Raw genomic sequence first — 17067 nt, 5'->3', positions numbered from 1 at the left:
TCTCTGAACACATTTTGCCCCCAACTATATTGGCTGCTCATGCTTAAAAAAATTCAACTTCATACTGTTCATCCTCAAAAAATGGTAATCATATCACTTCTGACCAAAACTACGGCTCACCTACATGCTACATACTTTAGTGTTTAAAGTCATCTTGGCACAACTAAGAATTCAAATCCACTGCTGGACAAGAGGAGGGAAAGGTACTGAGAGCCTGGACACCTAGACTTAAAGGCAGTTGCAGTGTTTCTGATCTGAAATATCCAAACCATTATTATGGACTGAACTTGCTTGTGTAATCAGGAATAGTTTGTACATTTGTCTAAATAATCGTGATTTCATTCAAAGTGCTTTGCTTGAAATGTTTTCTTCTCCATGTTCAAAGTGCCCAGGGAATTTTTGCTTGGTTTATTAAGCTTGTTTCCTTTCTTAACTTTTTGTTTTGAAGCTATAGGAACATTAAAAATTAACAACTATGCAAATAAAATCAAAATAGAATATGTTTAATAGGGGGAAAACCTTCTACCTGGTATGATAGATTGAGATATCTGAGGGGTAGCAAGCTTTCAACTATTTCTGCCTGCTCCTGGAACTGATTTGCATGACTCTTTAGGACAGACTTTGAAAATTCAACTGTGGCAAAGTACAGCTGTAATGTAATATGCCTTCCCTGTATATTGATAATGATACCACTGAAATCTGCCTAGAAGCATTCTGCAAAAGACATGATACAAATCTAGTTCGAGAGCGATTATTCTAGGGGTTGGGTTAAGCCTCTGAGCTTATGTACTGACTGGCTGCTTCTAGAAATCAAGAAAAGTCACATCTAACTGAATCTTTCTGTGATGCTAAGCTTACCTTCCCACAGCCTAACTAATATGACTTCCCCTGCTAAAACAGTCTCTTTGCATCCCTATGAGGCTACAAAACAGTTGTTGAGGTGCCAGCCACTGAAGAACAAACTCTTTCAAAACATGGCAAACCGCTAACATGATCTTGAAAATCAGGCTTTGTGTCACACATGTACTTAACTAGACTGCACTGTGTAGAATGGGGAAGGTGGATCTTTCCTTCCAGCCCACCCATCTTCTACACTAGCAGAATTCAACTCCTTCAGTGAAGCTGTCAAATGAAGGGTGCAGCTGCTCAACATGATTCTTCTCCTGCATTACAGACCACGGAAATGTCATTTCAGTGGTGATTTGCCTCAGTGTGTCAACAGCACAACGCAAACAGCCATAGACAGCACCTTTGCTTGGTTAGTAGATCCATACAACACAAAGAAGTAGATACAGAGAGAACAAGTGGTAGACTTACACCACTATATAAACATTCATTTGAGCATAGGACTAGGTATCATGGTTCTCTCAATCTCAGGTTTAACTTGGCAGAGCACAATGCTAAGACACTTGGACATCTCTCATCCTCCCTTGGACTGTGGTCCTTTCAGCAAAGAAGGAATTTGCAATAGGATTACAAGTGGGAATCATTTACTGTAACGTAAAGCAGCCCTCAAAAAGGCTACACCTCAAAAAGTCAGGTGTGCTCTTCCAAAAATACATAGGGTCCATGACTAAGGGTTTCATGACCTTTGGACTCAGTAAGTAAAAAGCAAATAAGAGGTAAATAGGTACAGTAAAGGTTCTAGTGATTGTACCTACACTAACATATTTCTGATAATTTTTCAAACCTTTTGCAAATGAAAGGATAAGAAACCTAACTGTAGAAAAATCTGATTTTTAAATGTGTAGGACTCCAGATTAGAAGGCTCTTCTCAGCACAGGAGGTTGAAACAGCTGATTTGCTAACAAGCAATACAGATCCTGCCACACTAGATTGTTACTAAAACAACTCCCACCAAACCACCATAGAAAATGAGAATGTGCTCTCCTGAACATTTCTGGAAGGAATTTTAGAAACGTACAGATCATCACAGGGGGAAGCACCACACATACAAAAGAACTATCAGGAATTTTTAAAGGCATACATGATACAGAAAACTTCTGCTCCTTGTTCAGAAGAAATAGTATCCCTTGCAGTGCAACTATGTCATCATGCTAGATACTATCACCAGGAGAGAGGGTGCTACACAGAGCAGACCTATTACATGATAACAAAATGATGAAGATAAAAGACAGCTTCTGTTCTTGTTACTGAAATTCCACTCCTAGGAAATAAAAATGTGTGCTGTATGGTATGTTCTGCACCATATATTTATTATTGTAATGCTTTCTGGTGATTTATAGTTTCAGATTATCAATTATATGATGCAATAGCTTTTTTTCTTATTATTATCAGTTTTCCCTCGTCTATATTTCAACCCTATTTTTAATTCCTCTTTAAATTTTGAAGGTGCTTTGTATGTGCTCCCTTATAGGTACTATTAAGTACTGCTACTTATAATTATGTCCAGGTTTTTCACAGCAATACTACTATAAAACCTACTATGTTTGAACAAGGACACAGATGTAGCATTGAGCAAGATTTCTCTCTGGTTCTTCATTTCAATAGAGGCTCTAGCTACATCTAAAAGGTAGCAGCTACTGTAGCTTTATAAATATATATGTGTATATAAACATGCACACACAGAGCTCCCTTTAGGCACAAAACAGCTTTCTAGAAGCTGCTTTGAGAATACCTTGAAACCTGTGGAGTAAAATCAAGCCTCTCGTTTTCCTTGCTGCTGCCATCTGTGGCATATGCACCTAGTTATGCTTGGCTGCATGCAGTCACATAAGCACTTTGTGTCAAACTGACCTAACAACAAACAAAAATATCACACCAAGAAATGCTGTTAACACTGGGACATTGAAGAGCAGAAGAAAAATAATGCATTGCCTTCCAGTCATACTGGTACTGAAATAAGGGCATGATATACCTTAGAACTACTAAAAGACTGATTTTATTTTCAGTCCCTTGTCATATAGCATGGTCAGGATTTTAACAGTTATTCAAGTTGTGCTCTGAGGGGGAGGATAGGAAGAAGAGGCAGTGTTGCCAGCCTTTTCCAAATGAAAAAGCAGGCTACTGGAGGTAAACAAAGCCTAATCAATTTAAAACAATAAAGTACAAACTTAATGAGAATAATAAACCATCTAAATAGATTATGCTTGGTGTAGATCAAGCTGCATGACATGACCTACCCTTCTCCCTGAAGACATGACACAATTCAAATTCTCAATTATATCACTCTCCAGTGGTGAACTATGATACAGTAACAGACTGTAGATCAGTACCCACCATGGTACCTCTGGATTAAGATCATGCTTGGTGTAGACATTCCAACACCCTCTCAGCAACATACCACATCTCTCCCTCACTTGGTTCTCACTGTGCAAGTGTCAGTAAGACTTATTCATGCTCTCTGCTCAGTCATTTTCTCTCAAAACCTCCTTTTCTGACCAGTATGATGCTCCTGAGGACCTAACTCCTGCAGCCTGTGTTTCACAGAATCATTTAGGCTTGAAAGGAGCCCTTCAGATGATCTAGCCCAATCATAATAATTTCTGAATGCTCTGGAGGGTTTAACCTTTTTTTCCCCCCATTAAGAATCTGTTTCTCCCTCTTTGCATTGGTTTGAATCTCTCATCCTAGTTTTCCTTCATTTCTGGCTTTCTGAGGTACAAGCATTTTTTGCCCACATAAGGGCTAATTGCCTTCAGCTCACCAAAAGTGTAAAGAATTTTAGTGCTGATTTATTTTCACATAACACAATGGTGAGCTTAAGAAAACATTAATATGAGATCCGTTGTAATTTCACAGATAACCACAACAATGTGGTCTGCATGAAAAATTAACTTCTGACACAAGAGAATCGCCAACAGTCACCAATGCAGACAGAGAGCTTTAGAAAACTTAAACCTGTATCCTAACAGCAAAAGTAGCACAGCATGGCAGGGGGAGGGAGGCCACAACTATTAAAAATTACATCTGAAGCATGCCAGGCACAACCAACACCTTTGTTGCTAGCCACAGGTCTCCAGCAGTAGACTGAGCAAACAGCAGCATATAGGGGGAGAAGGCAGGAGACTGAACTGTAAACAGAATTTAGGCAGCAGCAAAAACAAGGGGGAATTGGCAGAGAGACCACACCTGAGGGTAGAGGGGGGACACCAATGCTACCAACTGTACTGGCATTCTTGGAAAAATCTCTACTCACAGAATATCTGTATTGATGCCAGGAAAATGAAAGGTTAGAAGGTTTTGAATCGGGAACATCAAAGAGGAAGGATCCAAAGAATACCATTACACACAACTCAGCTGTGAGCAGGAAGACAGACAGAAAATACATTGGGAACCTGAGCTACCATTGCCAGAGGTTTCAAAGAAGCTGGGGAGAACTAGAGTCCAGATGCTCCTGCAAGAAGTTTTCTTTCAAGTCAGGTATAAATGGAGTCCACACTTCTATGAATGTGTCCACTAGCCCTGGTTAACCAGCTACAGGTTTTCAACTCATATCCAATTTATAAGCTTGGATGAGTTAAAATCATAAAATTTGTCCGAACCCTAATTTCTTTGCTCTTGTAGGCTTATTTTAACTGGATATCACTAAAACGTACTTAAGTGCACCAAAGAACAGGTTTCAGGAGAATACAAAGGCACCAGTTGCATTACCGAGTACCGGGTCTTTGATGCTACTTTGTGTCTTTGAAAATCTCTCCCTATACTAGAGCAACTCCACCAATACCCTAGATCTCCAGAGTACAGAAAAACTTACAGGGTCATCCACCCATCCTTAGCATATTAACTGAATGTAACACAATTACTACAACATAGCTAATGTTTTCTAGATATTTTATTTCATGCTATCTTCTAAAAAATAAAAAGTGTGGAGATTTCCACAACTTCTTTTCAGTAGCTATTCCACAATCTAAACTAGTTCACTGTGAAAGTCTCCTTTTGTCTTAAATCCTCAGTATCATTACCTTACTCTTACCTCTAGCTCTTTGAATACTAAATAATTCCTTCGTTTTAAACCTCTAAGAATTTTCTAATACTAGGCACTTATCATACAACACTTTTGTCATTGCTTGAACAAGCTGTACATACTGAAGTTCTTTCGAAAGCTTTCTTAGTAAGCCAGTCCTTTTGTTACTGTATAATCAGGTTTGTTGTCCTCTTCAGTCCCTGCAATTCATTGATATTCTTCTGAAATACAGAAACCCAGAGTGAATGCAATAACCCAGACACAATCTCAGTTTTAAAAAAATTCAACCTCCCAGATCTTATTCATGTATGCTTTCGTTACACTAATGGTATATGCAGGGATTCTTAAAAAGAGCATCACTGAACAGGGTACAAAAGGTTTTCCTCAAGTCTACCCTCTTCCTTAAATGGATGCTGAGCAAATCTTCAAGTTCAAGGCATATTAGTCAATGTCACAGGAAATCTTAAGAGTGCCTTTGGAACAGTTGGGGCACAACATGCAAATGTGTATTTAGGGAGTTATTAAAACACAGACTATTGACTGCAAAACCAGAAAAGGTCCTTTGGAACCCTTCTGGATCATTACACAGCTGTATCTAGAGACTGGTGGACTTCCAGCCATAGAGTCAATGCTGGTACATGTCACCTCTTTTTAGGATAAACAATATGGATGTTACTACCATCTAATCATACTTAAATAAGTATTTATACTGGGGAAATTGTGTAAATGTTGCTCTGACAGATTGAGCAATTCTACAACTGGAGGTCTTTTTCTTATTATACTCCCTCTGTTTTCAGAGAGGAAAATAGCCACTCAAATTCCTCTAAGAGAGTTCTCAGTTATGGATCGCTAGCAATATTGATTATAATGGCTCCTTTGGAAACATTACAGTCTATTGCAGCAACGTTTTGCTGCAGCCAATGTTAATCTGCTAAAAGCCTTTTGAACACTGTGCCTTCAGAAGTCTGTTTTAGTCTTGTAAGAGACCATGTCTGTTGCTTTAGCATCTTGCAACAGCCCAGAGTTGCGAGCAGCATCTCATGAGATGACTCAACATAAAAGTCAGTTTTCTAAGCCTGCGTGTCTCTGAAGTCATCAGCATCACATACCCCCCAAAAAATGTATGCACCAAAAAAGAAAAGCAAACAAAATGTTATTTAATGTAACAAATAAGTAGAATTTTTTACTGTAAAATTCTTCCATGTTGAAAATGGCTACAGCTTTTTCCCTACCAAAGTATGGTTTAAAGAGAAAGAAAAATAAATAAGAAAAAAAATTACTTCCTCAATGGAACCATAACTTAAATGACATATTTGCTACAAGTTTGGTATAAGTTTTTAGGGTTCACTAATAGCTACCTGAGTGAACATTCGTAATGGGTATTTGTCCAGGCAAAAAAAATAAAAGCTAAAGTACCCTTTCTTATCATATTTCCCCTCAGATTTTCCTGAGAGGAAATCTTATGGACAATGCCAAGAGGGAAAAATTAGCATTTCTTAAACACTGAGATAAAATATAGAAGAATTTAGCCAAAACAGATGGACAGGGAAAAAACAAACAAACAAACAAACAAACAAAAAAAAAAAACAGTGAAAATCCTTTTTTGCCCCTTATTCAGCTGTATCTTAACAGTACAAGTAGAAGAACTGCTCAGTGCATCTGCACCTTGGCACAAAACCAAATGGGACCAAATATAGGGAACTGAAGAGTCACTATATGGAAGTACAGTTTCCAATGACAGCTATATAAAATTTCCAGCTCTTATCCAATGGTTTTAAGTAACTTATGAACTCAGTTCTGTACCTCCCCTAAGACTCAGTAGAAATAGTGAAGTTAACCGTACTTGGAGTTATTTTTCCAAGCTAGCACCTATATGCCCTGGAGGATACAGACTACAAGAACATAAGATGGGGAGGAGAGAGTAGAAAACCTATTTCCCAAATCTTATAAGCAAATAGTAGGGGAAAAACAGACATTGTGACTGATTTAGATGTAGGAAATGCTGCTGTATTCTATGAAACCTCACTGGAAAAGGAATCATGCTGCAGTAGGGGGAGAAACCATAAAAAAAAACATTAACCTTGCAAGTCTCAGGCATACTTTGTGACTACAGAACTATGTCACAGCAAAAGCAATTACATAAGGGTAGCAAGACCTTGTTTTCCCACATCACTACCTCTTGCTAATGCAATCCTCCCCCAGCAACATGGAAAGATGTGCTCAACGGCTGCCCGGAAGAGTCATTGTCCTCTCTCTCAGGGCACACGTTGCATGTGCTGGGTTCTCTCTGGTAAGCAGGACAGATGCTGTCCTGCTGTTAATATCGTACATTTTAACTTCAGTCAACACCCCTGCCCTGCTGGCAGGAGCAGCTGCCAGGTGAGCAGCCATCTGCATCTAGTTGCTCTTGATGGGGACATCAACATGGAGAGAGGCCTCCTTGGGCCCCATTCCTTTGACCATCCTGTCCCTTCTCACAGCACCAACCAGGGCTCTGCCCCAGATCACCATACTGACACCATCTTCATGTATTTCCCTTTCATACACACCTTAGAGCTGTACATCATACCCATCTTCAGCTTTCCATCAAATATGCTTGTTTTGGGTGATACTGAAGGTATGAACAGAACATGATTATTTGCATCAACCTGAACAATCAAACACTCATTAAAAAAGTTTTTGGGAATCGGCATTGTCCCAATAGAAAACAGACCCCAGGGAGTTCAATTTATTGCAGATATCAGACGCAACCTGGCTGTGAAAACGACATGCTTAAGCCCACAAGATCACAATACAACACAACATTCCTCTAAACTGAGTCACACCCTTGCTGATTAATAAATGCAGGTATTAATTCCCTCCAAAGGCTGAAGTATCAGAGGCTGGAGATATCAGCTGTCTCACTAAGCCCAGGCAAAGCCACCAAAGACATGCTGCTTGGCACCATCACCAAGGGGATCTTAGTAGGCAAGGTATGGTACTTACACCACCTAGTAGGTATCATTTCTCTCCCCATGCTGTAGCTTCTTCCAGAACCCATGCTCTTAAGAATTTAACAGACTGACAAGAGGCTATATGAAGATACATGGAAAGAATTTAAAACAAACAAACAAAAAAAAAAAAATCAAACCCCAAAGGCTAGAGAGAATATTTAATCTCTGCTCATTTCCTTTCCCTCACGACAGAAAGTCCACTGCAGAAAAACAAAAACAAATAAAAAAAAAAAGGACAAGAAAATAACACTTTGCATAAAATATTTTTCTTGAGATGATCAATGGCATCATTTTTAGAGCTGTACTTAAGATAATTTTATTGCTCTACACTTACACTTTTTTGATATTTTATATGTCTAATATACATTCTCAACAACAATATTTATTTGAAACTTTCAGCATAAGACAGGTGCAATCCACAAAAGCTACAAGCCAAGTTTTCTGTCATTCCTTAACATTATTTTGTATCAACTATGCACTAATGACTAGATTCAGGGATAATAAGCTTTTCTTCTCTGGAAACCAGGGTTTCCTTGGTATCTGTCATATAATAGGTACCCATTCAGTTTCTATTTCTCAGTCCTACCCTCTGCTGTACCATTACAAGCATCAATCACAAGCCCACAATATTTAAATATTTTTCTTCCCCTAACTTTTTCCCTTTTTACTTTACAGATAAACCAACACAGCAGCAGTTGGCAAGCAACACAATCACCCGTACTGGGTATCTTCACGATTATTCAGCAGTGGATAAGTGCATCATAGTTCTCCATGCATTAAAGCTCAGCATGGTTTGGGATGGGAAATGGATGCAAGATTCTCACATACTACTTCCTCCTTTTTGGGCAGGCTCTTCAAGCATCAGATGCTTCCCAAACACCTCCTCTTGCTACCACTGCTAACAGGTGGAGGAGGATGTTGAACATCAAGCTCTTCTGGAGCAAGGGGATGCCTTGCAGTAGCAGCTAGAGCAGCAGGCCCTAGAAAAAAGCAGCCCAGCTCTTCAGGGCTCTCCTTCAACATCCAGCCCAGCTCCCCAGCAGCATCGATCGCTACCCTGGCAGTGCCCTACCACAATGGTTACTGTTGCATGGTTGCAGAGGTGACTTAGGAAAGTGCCAGAGATGGAAGGCAGCCTAGGAAAAGCTTCGGCTGTTGTTCCAGATATGCCAAAACCTGGACCTTTCTGGCTACCACATTGTCATAGAGCAATTGCTTACACTAGACATTTCTAACATCAAAAAACATGCCAGTACTTACTGAAATTAAACTTTTTTTAGAACTTCTATTATCTACAGATGATCTCTATGCTGGAGGTCCCATATTTTGAGAATTCAGTGTTTCCAAAAGAAACCAGTTTGCATGCAAGACAAAAAATGCTGCAGATAGGTATTCACTCTGCAGTCAGCTAAGCCAGTTGGCAACATTAACATTCTCTTCCCCAGCTGTCTGTTACCATTCCTCTGGGAGGGGTGTACAGCTGGAGAAAGGGAATTTTGCAGGACTCTAATCCATGTCACTGCAGTCAGCCAGGTTTGCTCCTGAAGCTGGCTGACTTTGCCATCAGCAGACATGGGAACACTCATATAATCTCTTGCTTTGGAAGAGTTGTTGGGACAGTAACCTCTAGCTCCTAGGTAGTGACAAGCAGCTGGGAACAGTAATATTTTCAGCAGGCTCAGCTGGAACCTGGAGAAAGCATCTGTCCATAGTTTCAATGACAGGTGGCAAGGAAAAAGCTGTGTGTGTGAAGCGCATAGGCAATGTAAATCCTATTTCTGTGAAAGTTTATTTGCCTCTACTTTTAAGGCTTTATTTTTAGCTCCTTTATTTAGTAATGTCCAGAGAAGGTATCATGAGACAAAACACAGTGAACCTTCCAAAGGCATATAAGATATAGTAATATTGCCTTGCCAGTGTTTTAAAATAATGTACTAATGATCCAGTCATACAGCAACAGGTAACAAATCTCTTATACCAAGAGGCCTATTTTAGGGATTTTTTTTCTCCTGCCAGCAAGTGCCAATTCAAAGAACAGCACTGACGAGTCCTTTCATTCATCCCAGTGACAGGTTAAATTATCTTCTGGTGCTTTATAGCACATCTCGTTCCCCATCAGAATATACCACATCTTGCTTGTAGAACTGTCCCCCCTCATCAGAAATATCAAAATATTATTTATAGCCATATTATGAATTACATATCCTAACTGGCAGAGAAAAAAACCAAAAACAACCTTATCCTCTGAATGAGTTCCAATTTCTGCATTGATACATAAGCCCTCACATTTTCATGACTGCCATCTCCTTTTTATCTTTTTCTTAAATACACATTCCTGTGTTAGTAACCATCTGACTGCACTCTTCTGTGCATCTTTCAGCCTCCTCTTTGAGTACATGTCCACCTTTTGATGGGCATATACTGTCCTTACACATCACCTGGTTTTCATTTTTTTGCCTCTCATCACTTGATCTATGGTGTACCTTCTACCACTCTCCAGTGGTGCTGGAGACAGATAAAAGATGTCTCCATTACTATATACATACACACATACGCACACACTCTTTGGACAAAAAATAGTCTGATGCATACTATTTCCTCTCAAGGAGACAGATCCAGAAAGATTATCAAAATATTATATTTGTAAAATACATATACAGAGTCTAAAGGGAGAAGGGAGGGTGACAAAAAGTTACTCCCTAGCAAAATTACAGAGAAGACCAGGTTACTCTTGCAGCCCCTCTCACATCTCAGAACACCATTTCCCACTGCCAGTTGAAATACCTGGCTTCACTGGACCTTTCATGTGCTTAATGTTATGTGTCCTAGCATAGACTTGAGACAGTCATCCAAAAGCCTTTTCACCCTTCAACCTCTGTTGTAGTTTTGTCCACCTCTTCAAACTTCCCTGCCGTTACATATGCAACAAGTGCTCTTGCAGCAATATGATTTCCATATTGCATAGGAAAATGGCTATTGACTTTCATCTCCACCTATCTCCTCATTGTATTAATGCACTATATTTACAAAGAAAAAATTCTAAGAACCACAACAGGTACTTCTCCAAAAGGCTTCAACTGAATTAATTATACTTCAATCCACCCACCTGGTTTGGGCTTTACCCAAGTATCATCCCTGTTTTGCAAAGGGAAGAATGAAGGTACTGAGAATTTCATTGACTTACATAAACGGTCACCAAAATAGATATTCTGACTTCTGTTCTGTTGCTGTGACCAGAAGAGGAATAATTTTCCTCTCAACATATTTTGACATAATAATATCTGCTGTTGGCTAGAAAGTGCTGGCAGATGTTCACATATAGCAGCACTAACATTTCTGAAGACTTCCTACTGTTTTCTATTCATAATTGTATCTTCCCACAAGCTACTCTGGAACGTTTTACAATTACTTTGCAAATCACATTTCCAGAAAGACAAGTCCCTGCAGCTAACTAGAGCCAGATTACAGTGGCATTCAGTTGCTACCATCCACAACAACCAAGGAGAATCACATGCTTACGAAGTTTTAGAATCCAAGACAACAGCATCTAGATCTGCTGCACTCAGAGCACACAGGTACAAACAAACAAACAAACAAACAAGCCCAAATGACAGCAAATTTCAAATGGCTAAAATTTATTTCTAAATCATGAACTGTATAAGGAGCATTCTAAATGCTCTTGAATGGACAACAACAGCCTAAAATTACCTTTAGAGAGTAATTGCTTTCTGGTTTATATGGCCTAGAAATATAAGTACTTTTGAAAAATCAATTACATGAGGAAGAATTTGTCAGAACAGCCAATTAGATGCTAAACCCTTGTATTGTAAATTGATACTACATCTAATTAAGCAGTCAAACCTTTCTGCCTAGAAACAGAAGGAAAGAGACTGCTCTGTTTTAGCTATATGTACAATTTTCCCATCATATATCTTTGTCTGTTACCTGTTGGCAGTTCAACATGCTACTTTCATAATTTCCTTCTACAATAAAGAACAGCATTTAGGATTTCTGTATGTTTTAAGCTTATGTAAAATAAGGCTTCACATCAGTTGAAAGTGTGATCTATCCAAAAAGGCAACATATTAAAATATCATAAATATGTATGCAGTACAAGACAACATTCAATATCTAAAGAAACTAAAAGGCAAAGGATCACATGTTAAAGCTTCCAGAATAAGTTCACAGATCATTTAAAGTCATTTGTGTCATTCTCAAAAAATCATTTCTGTCTAGAACTAATGCTCTAGCTGGAATAAGGAAAAAAGCAGAGGCAAACCCAAATTCCAAGTCAACACATACATGTATTTCAAATTCAAGCACTGTAAATACATACATCAAAAGGCATACACTGCAGCAATGTTCCTAAAGTGTGAGCTCTAAGAGCAGAACAAAATTTACCAAGTGGACCCAGTGGTCTAATCAAGGAAGAAAACTTCTCTATTTCTAAATGCAAGTTCAAAAATTAAAACCTCTCTGCTCAGTAAGGACCCCATTTACTATAAGAAAATCAGCAGTCATCTCATACAGTAGTAGGGAAAATTGTCTCCAGTCCTGCAGGGAATTGAGGACTTCCTAAGGGACACTGAGTGACTTCAACCACCATTTAGACACAAGTGTTTTCATCCTTGTTATTCCCCTGATTCTTCTTAACAAAATAAAAAGGTTGTTTTGAAAATTTAAAACTCCTGTCTCCTTTTGTTATGAATAAACTGCTAACCCATTTGGGAACTATGTATACTCATAATTGCAAGGAAAGAGGGAAGAACTTGGAAAAAAATTCTTTAGTAACCCAGTAGTTTTTTGTCCTGTCACTGGGAAAATATATAAGAAGTCTTATTCTTCCAAATCTCTAACCCTGTTACCACTGAAGACAAAGTGAGTTATGACTTCCCCCTCACCCCAACCCATTATAGTACAATGGGGCTGCAACTCAGAATCGTACCTTAAAAATTACAGCTATTTTAGGACACAAATTCCACTGCCACACAAACGCGTTGCCATTCTAAGCAGTCATCCCCTTCACAGAGGGCTCTGCTCTGCAGCCACAAGCCCATCAGAGATGTTTGAAGCCTGCGTGTGCCAGTGTCTTAGAACGCATATGCCCATGCGTCTCCACATTCGTGTCCATAGTGACACATGCTGGCTGTTCTGGGGAAGAACATCTAGAGAGGTCACCTCAAAAAAAAAAAAAAAAAAAAAAAAGGCGCCTTTGGCAACTACTAGCTTCTGATAAATTATCTCATTTATGCAAACACGAAAAAAAAAATTCCTCTTCAGATCTTATCGCCCTTTCTCCCTTGAATTATAACTGTTCTGTACGTGAAACACAGCCTCCTGCCTGTTGCACTAGAAATCTGTTCAAATCCAAGCTGAAACTTCTGGCACAACACAAGAAGCCAGCGATCAGGTCCCCCCCGTTTTAAAAGTGCAGGCTGATGTGGAGATTTGCTTGTGCTTCACCAGATGTTGAGCCATACTCCTTGTTTTTGTTTAGTCATAGTTTATAAGGAGCATTTAATCATCTTTCAGAGAAGAGACTTGCTTCTAAAATCTATTCCTAGGCTTTTTTTTTTAATTAAGATAGAGTTGGGTTTTTTCCTAAAAATATTCTTGACTCCAGCTTCATTTTACATATCAGCATGTTACTAATGTGCAATTAAAAAATACACTGATAATGAGCAGATGTAGGCAATGTAACTGATGCCAATATATTCAACTAGACATGAGGAGTTATTTTACAGTCCTTTATGAATTACAGTATAAGGAAGTTTAATATTTTTTAATAAACCACCTAAATGTATTTTTGAAAGATGGAAGATTACTATTTTATTCCTATTCCCAATATTAGCAAAGAAACAATCATAAGCACTAAAAGAGACCAAAACTCATTCTTTGTTTCTCAGGAGGGTAATGTCACAGAAGCTCCCAAGGGCTAGTTTCCCTTGGCAAAAAAAAAAAAAAAGGTGTTCTTATTTCCAGCCATCTGCCTCCTTCCTCCAGGGCACTCCATTTCAGCATTTTGCTCAATTCACATGAAACTTTCACTGAGCTTCTCCTTAGCTGGAACTGGGGTATGATAGCGTTTCCCAAGTAAAGCAGTAGAGTGGGTGGTGCTATTATTCATCACCGCACCCCACTACTCACAAAACAAGCCATCTGCCATCCTTGTTCCTGCTGTAGTTTAATTAAGCGTCTACCAGTCAAAGGAAAAAGAAAATAAAAGGGGGTGAGAGAGGAAAAAAAAAGAAGGAGGGGGACTGTGAAGAAGAGTGGAAGAAAATCGAACAGGAAGGGAAGGGACGGGCCCCCGCTGTCTCAGGAGCGGGCAAACCCCTCGCGGTGGGTGAAGGGTGGGGGGCGCCCCGTGAGCGGCGCCGGGTCCGACGGCCGCGGCCGGAGTTTTGGGGCCAGGCGGGCCGGGGCGGCCGTACCTGGGAAAAGGAAGGCTTTGCTCCCGTTGTGCAGCCCCGGCACCTGGCGCACGCCCTCCGTGGAGCCTCCCAGTTGTAGCTCGGACAGCACGTCGATCTGCAGCGAGGGGTCCACGCCAAAGCCTGAAACTGACCCAGAAAGTGCCATCACCCACCCGCCGACACCGCAACTTCCCGAGTTGCCCCCGAGCCCCGCCGCCGCTCCCCGCACCTGCGGCCACCCAGGGGCCAGGGGCCGCTGCGAAGCTCCGCCAGCCCCGCTCCCAGGCGCTCTCCCGGCGGGTCCGGCATCCGCCTACCTGGCCCCAGGCAGAGGAGAAGGCAGAGCGTGCTCAAGCGGATGCCCGACTCCATGGTACACCGATGCGCTCAGTCCATAGTCCCCCTTCTCCGGCAACTGCGTGCAAAAAGCCACCGGGGCACAGGCTGGGTCCCTCCCCGCCTCTCACCGAGCGGCGCGGACCCCGCGCCGCCCCGCAGCGCGCATCACGGCAGGCGCCGCGCCGCCCCGCCGCCGGCCGGAGCACACAAAGGCGAGGGCGGGGGGCGTGCGGGCAGCGCAGCCCTCCGCCAGCGGGCAGACAATGGGGGAGCCCGCCGGAGCCTCCTGCCGCCGCAGCCGCACGAGCGAGGCCGCGGCAGCCGGGAGGCGGAGGCGGCGCGCCCGTGCCCCGCAGCTCCCCGCCCCGCCGCCACCAGGCGCAGCCCCTCAGCTGGAAAAGAGCCGCCGCCGCAGCAGCCTCCGCCCGGCTCCCACGGGAGAGCCGCTCTCCTCTCCGCCGTCCAGCAGGGACAGCGGCACCAGCGGGAGGGGCCGCCGGTTTATGGCACGGTCACAGGAGCCGCCCACCGCCTCCGCCGAGCCCAGCAGGGCCGGGCAGGGCCGGGCAGGGCCGGGGTAGGCACCGCCCCGTCTGCCGAGGGCGCGCCGGGCGCGGGGGGTAGCAGGGTCTTCTGTCGGGGAGCTACGGGCGGGCCCGGTCCCAACAGCCGGGGGCGCCGCTGGGAACTTTGAGGGGAGCTCTGCCGGGGAGCTCCACCGGGGCGGGGGCGGCGGGGAGGGCCTGTGTGCCCCCGAGGCCGCGGCTGGCAGCGGCCGATCTGCGCTGGCCCTGACCCTCGGGGCGCTCTCCTGCCTGCTGGCGGACCCGTGCTGAAGTCACCGGTTGTTTCCTTCCCGACGTGATGCCGTCCAGTGTCCGGCGAAGCCACCGACTGGTCTTTCAGCACGAATAAAAAGAATTTTGGAAGGGCAGACTTTGGGGAAAACAAAACAGGACGTTTCCAGTCGCTGACCAAGACGCGAGTGTGCCGAGCTGGCGCGGGGCTGACAAGCGCAGGTTCCCTTTCCCTGTCGGACGATTTTACACAGCGGTCCTGTCCTCGGCTCTTTAACAAACCCTCCGCCCCCCCAGCAAGTGACATTTCTGTGCCGTACTTTGTGTGCCTATAAAGGGGGCTAAGAATAGCCTTATTCTTCCCTTCCCTTTCATAGACTACCAGTGTGCAGGGCAGGAATGTCTTGTTGCCAGTTTGTCAAATTGTGCAGAATAAAGGATTGGGGTTTTATTTTTATTTTTTTTTCCAATTTCACATGCATGTTAATAAGACCCTAATGTCAGCTGGTGATTCCAGTATTGTTTATTGACCTCTGCCAAACTCATCCTCTGTGGTTTTTGCAAATAATAAAATCTTTACAAGTAACCTTTCACATCTTTCACAATAATCATTCGGAAGGCTGAAAGGAAGAGGAGTTTTGTCTCCTTTTTTTTTTTTTCCCAAGGCAACCATGGGAGTCAATGGTAAATCTTCTTTCCAGACTAAATTAACTAATTGAGATACTAAGAAATACACAAAGCAAACATCTTCTTTCTTATAAGAAAAACTAAATTAAAAAAAAGAGAGAGAGAGAGGAGTGTCTACAGATGAAAGTGGGAAATGCAATCCATCCCTCAACCCAAATTCAGAGCACGGGTGTTAGAATGGGGTTACAGTGTGCCCAACATGCTTGTCACCCTCGGAGGAGCTATGGGCTTCTTCTCCAGGTGGCAGGCAGAGCCAGTACAGCTCCATGAGAGGGGCTTCTACAGCCACTTCACATTCCAACTGGTCTGAAAACAAATGAAATAAAGGAACCCTGCTGCAGGTACCACCCATGTAACTGGTCACATAGCATCCCTGATGTTGTATCTTGCATAGTCAGAGTTGTCAGTGACATTCCACCCCCATCCCAATCAGCCCAGCACCTCTTCTGCACCAAAGCTTTGTTTCCAGCCTTTTAGTGATGTGGAACTGTGCTTCCAAACTCATGAAATTCATTGGCTACCAGAGCAGTCTTAACAAATGATGAGTTTCCTTGGGAAAGTTAATGGACAACAGCCACACATCAGTGGTTGTTTTCATGCTATTTAATCACATTGGTTACAGATAGCTCAGCCAGAAGCAATTAATTTGAGAAGAAATAGGTTCAAAATCTAAAGTAATAATGATGCATAATGAGCCCTGCCGCCAGTTGAGTCAGGCACACAAGCGAACAAATCAAAAGAGGCAAACATCTGCCTTAAGTTCTTTGCATCTGCCAGCAGCCACTGACATTTTCCATTAGCTGGGCCTGCTGGAGTAACATAAGCATGTAGATCAGGTGGAGTACATCCCTTTAATAATCTGTTTTTTCCTCAGTTGATCTCCAAGGAGTGTCCACTCATCTTTCCGT

General features: G+C 42.2%; 1 protein-coding gene across 1 annotated transcript in view; it reads right to left on the bottom strand.

The window, feature by feature from the left end:
* NELL2 (neural EGFL like 2) overlaps positions 1-14821 on the bottom strand; it is a 148314-nt gene extending 133493 nt beyond the window's left edge. Inside the window, exons 1-2 of the mRNA XM_017829184.1 lie at positions 14654-14821; positions 14355-14483 (exon numbers count right to left, since the gene is read on the bottom strand). Of these exons, the coding sequence (XP_017684673.1) occupies positions 14355-14483; positions 14654-14708 (184 nt within the window). The 5' untranslated portion in view covers positions 14709-14821. The remainder of the gene's footprint in view (positions 1-14354; positions 14484-14653) is intronic.
* Positions 14822-17067: the final 2246 nt, after the last annotated feature.

The sequence above is a fragment of the Lepidothrix coronata genome, unplaced genomic scaffold (genome assembly GCF_001604755.1).
Source record: "Lepidothrix coronata isolate B3197 unplaced genomic scaffold, Lepidothrix_coronata-1.0 Scaffold159, whole genome shotgun sequence".
NCBI lineage: Eukaryota > Metazoa > Chordata > Aves > Passeriformes > Pipridae > Lepidothrix > Lepidothrix coronata.
This window is presented reverse-complemented; position numbering and strand designations above follow the sequence as displayed.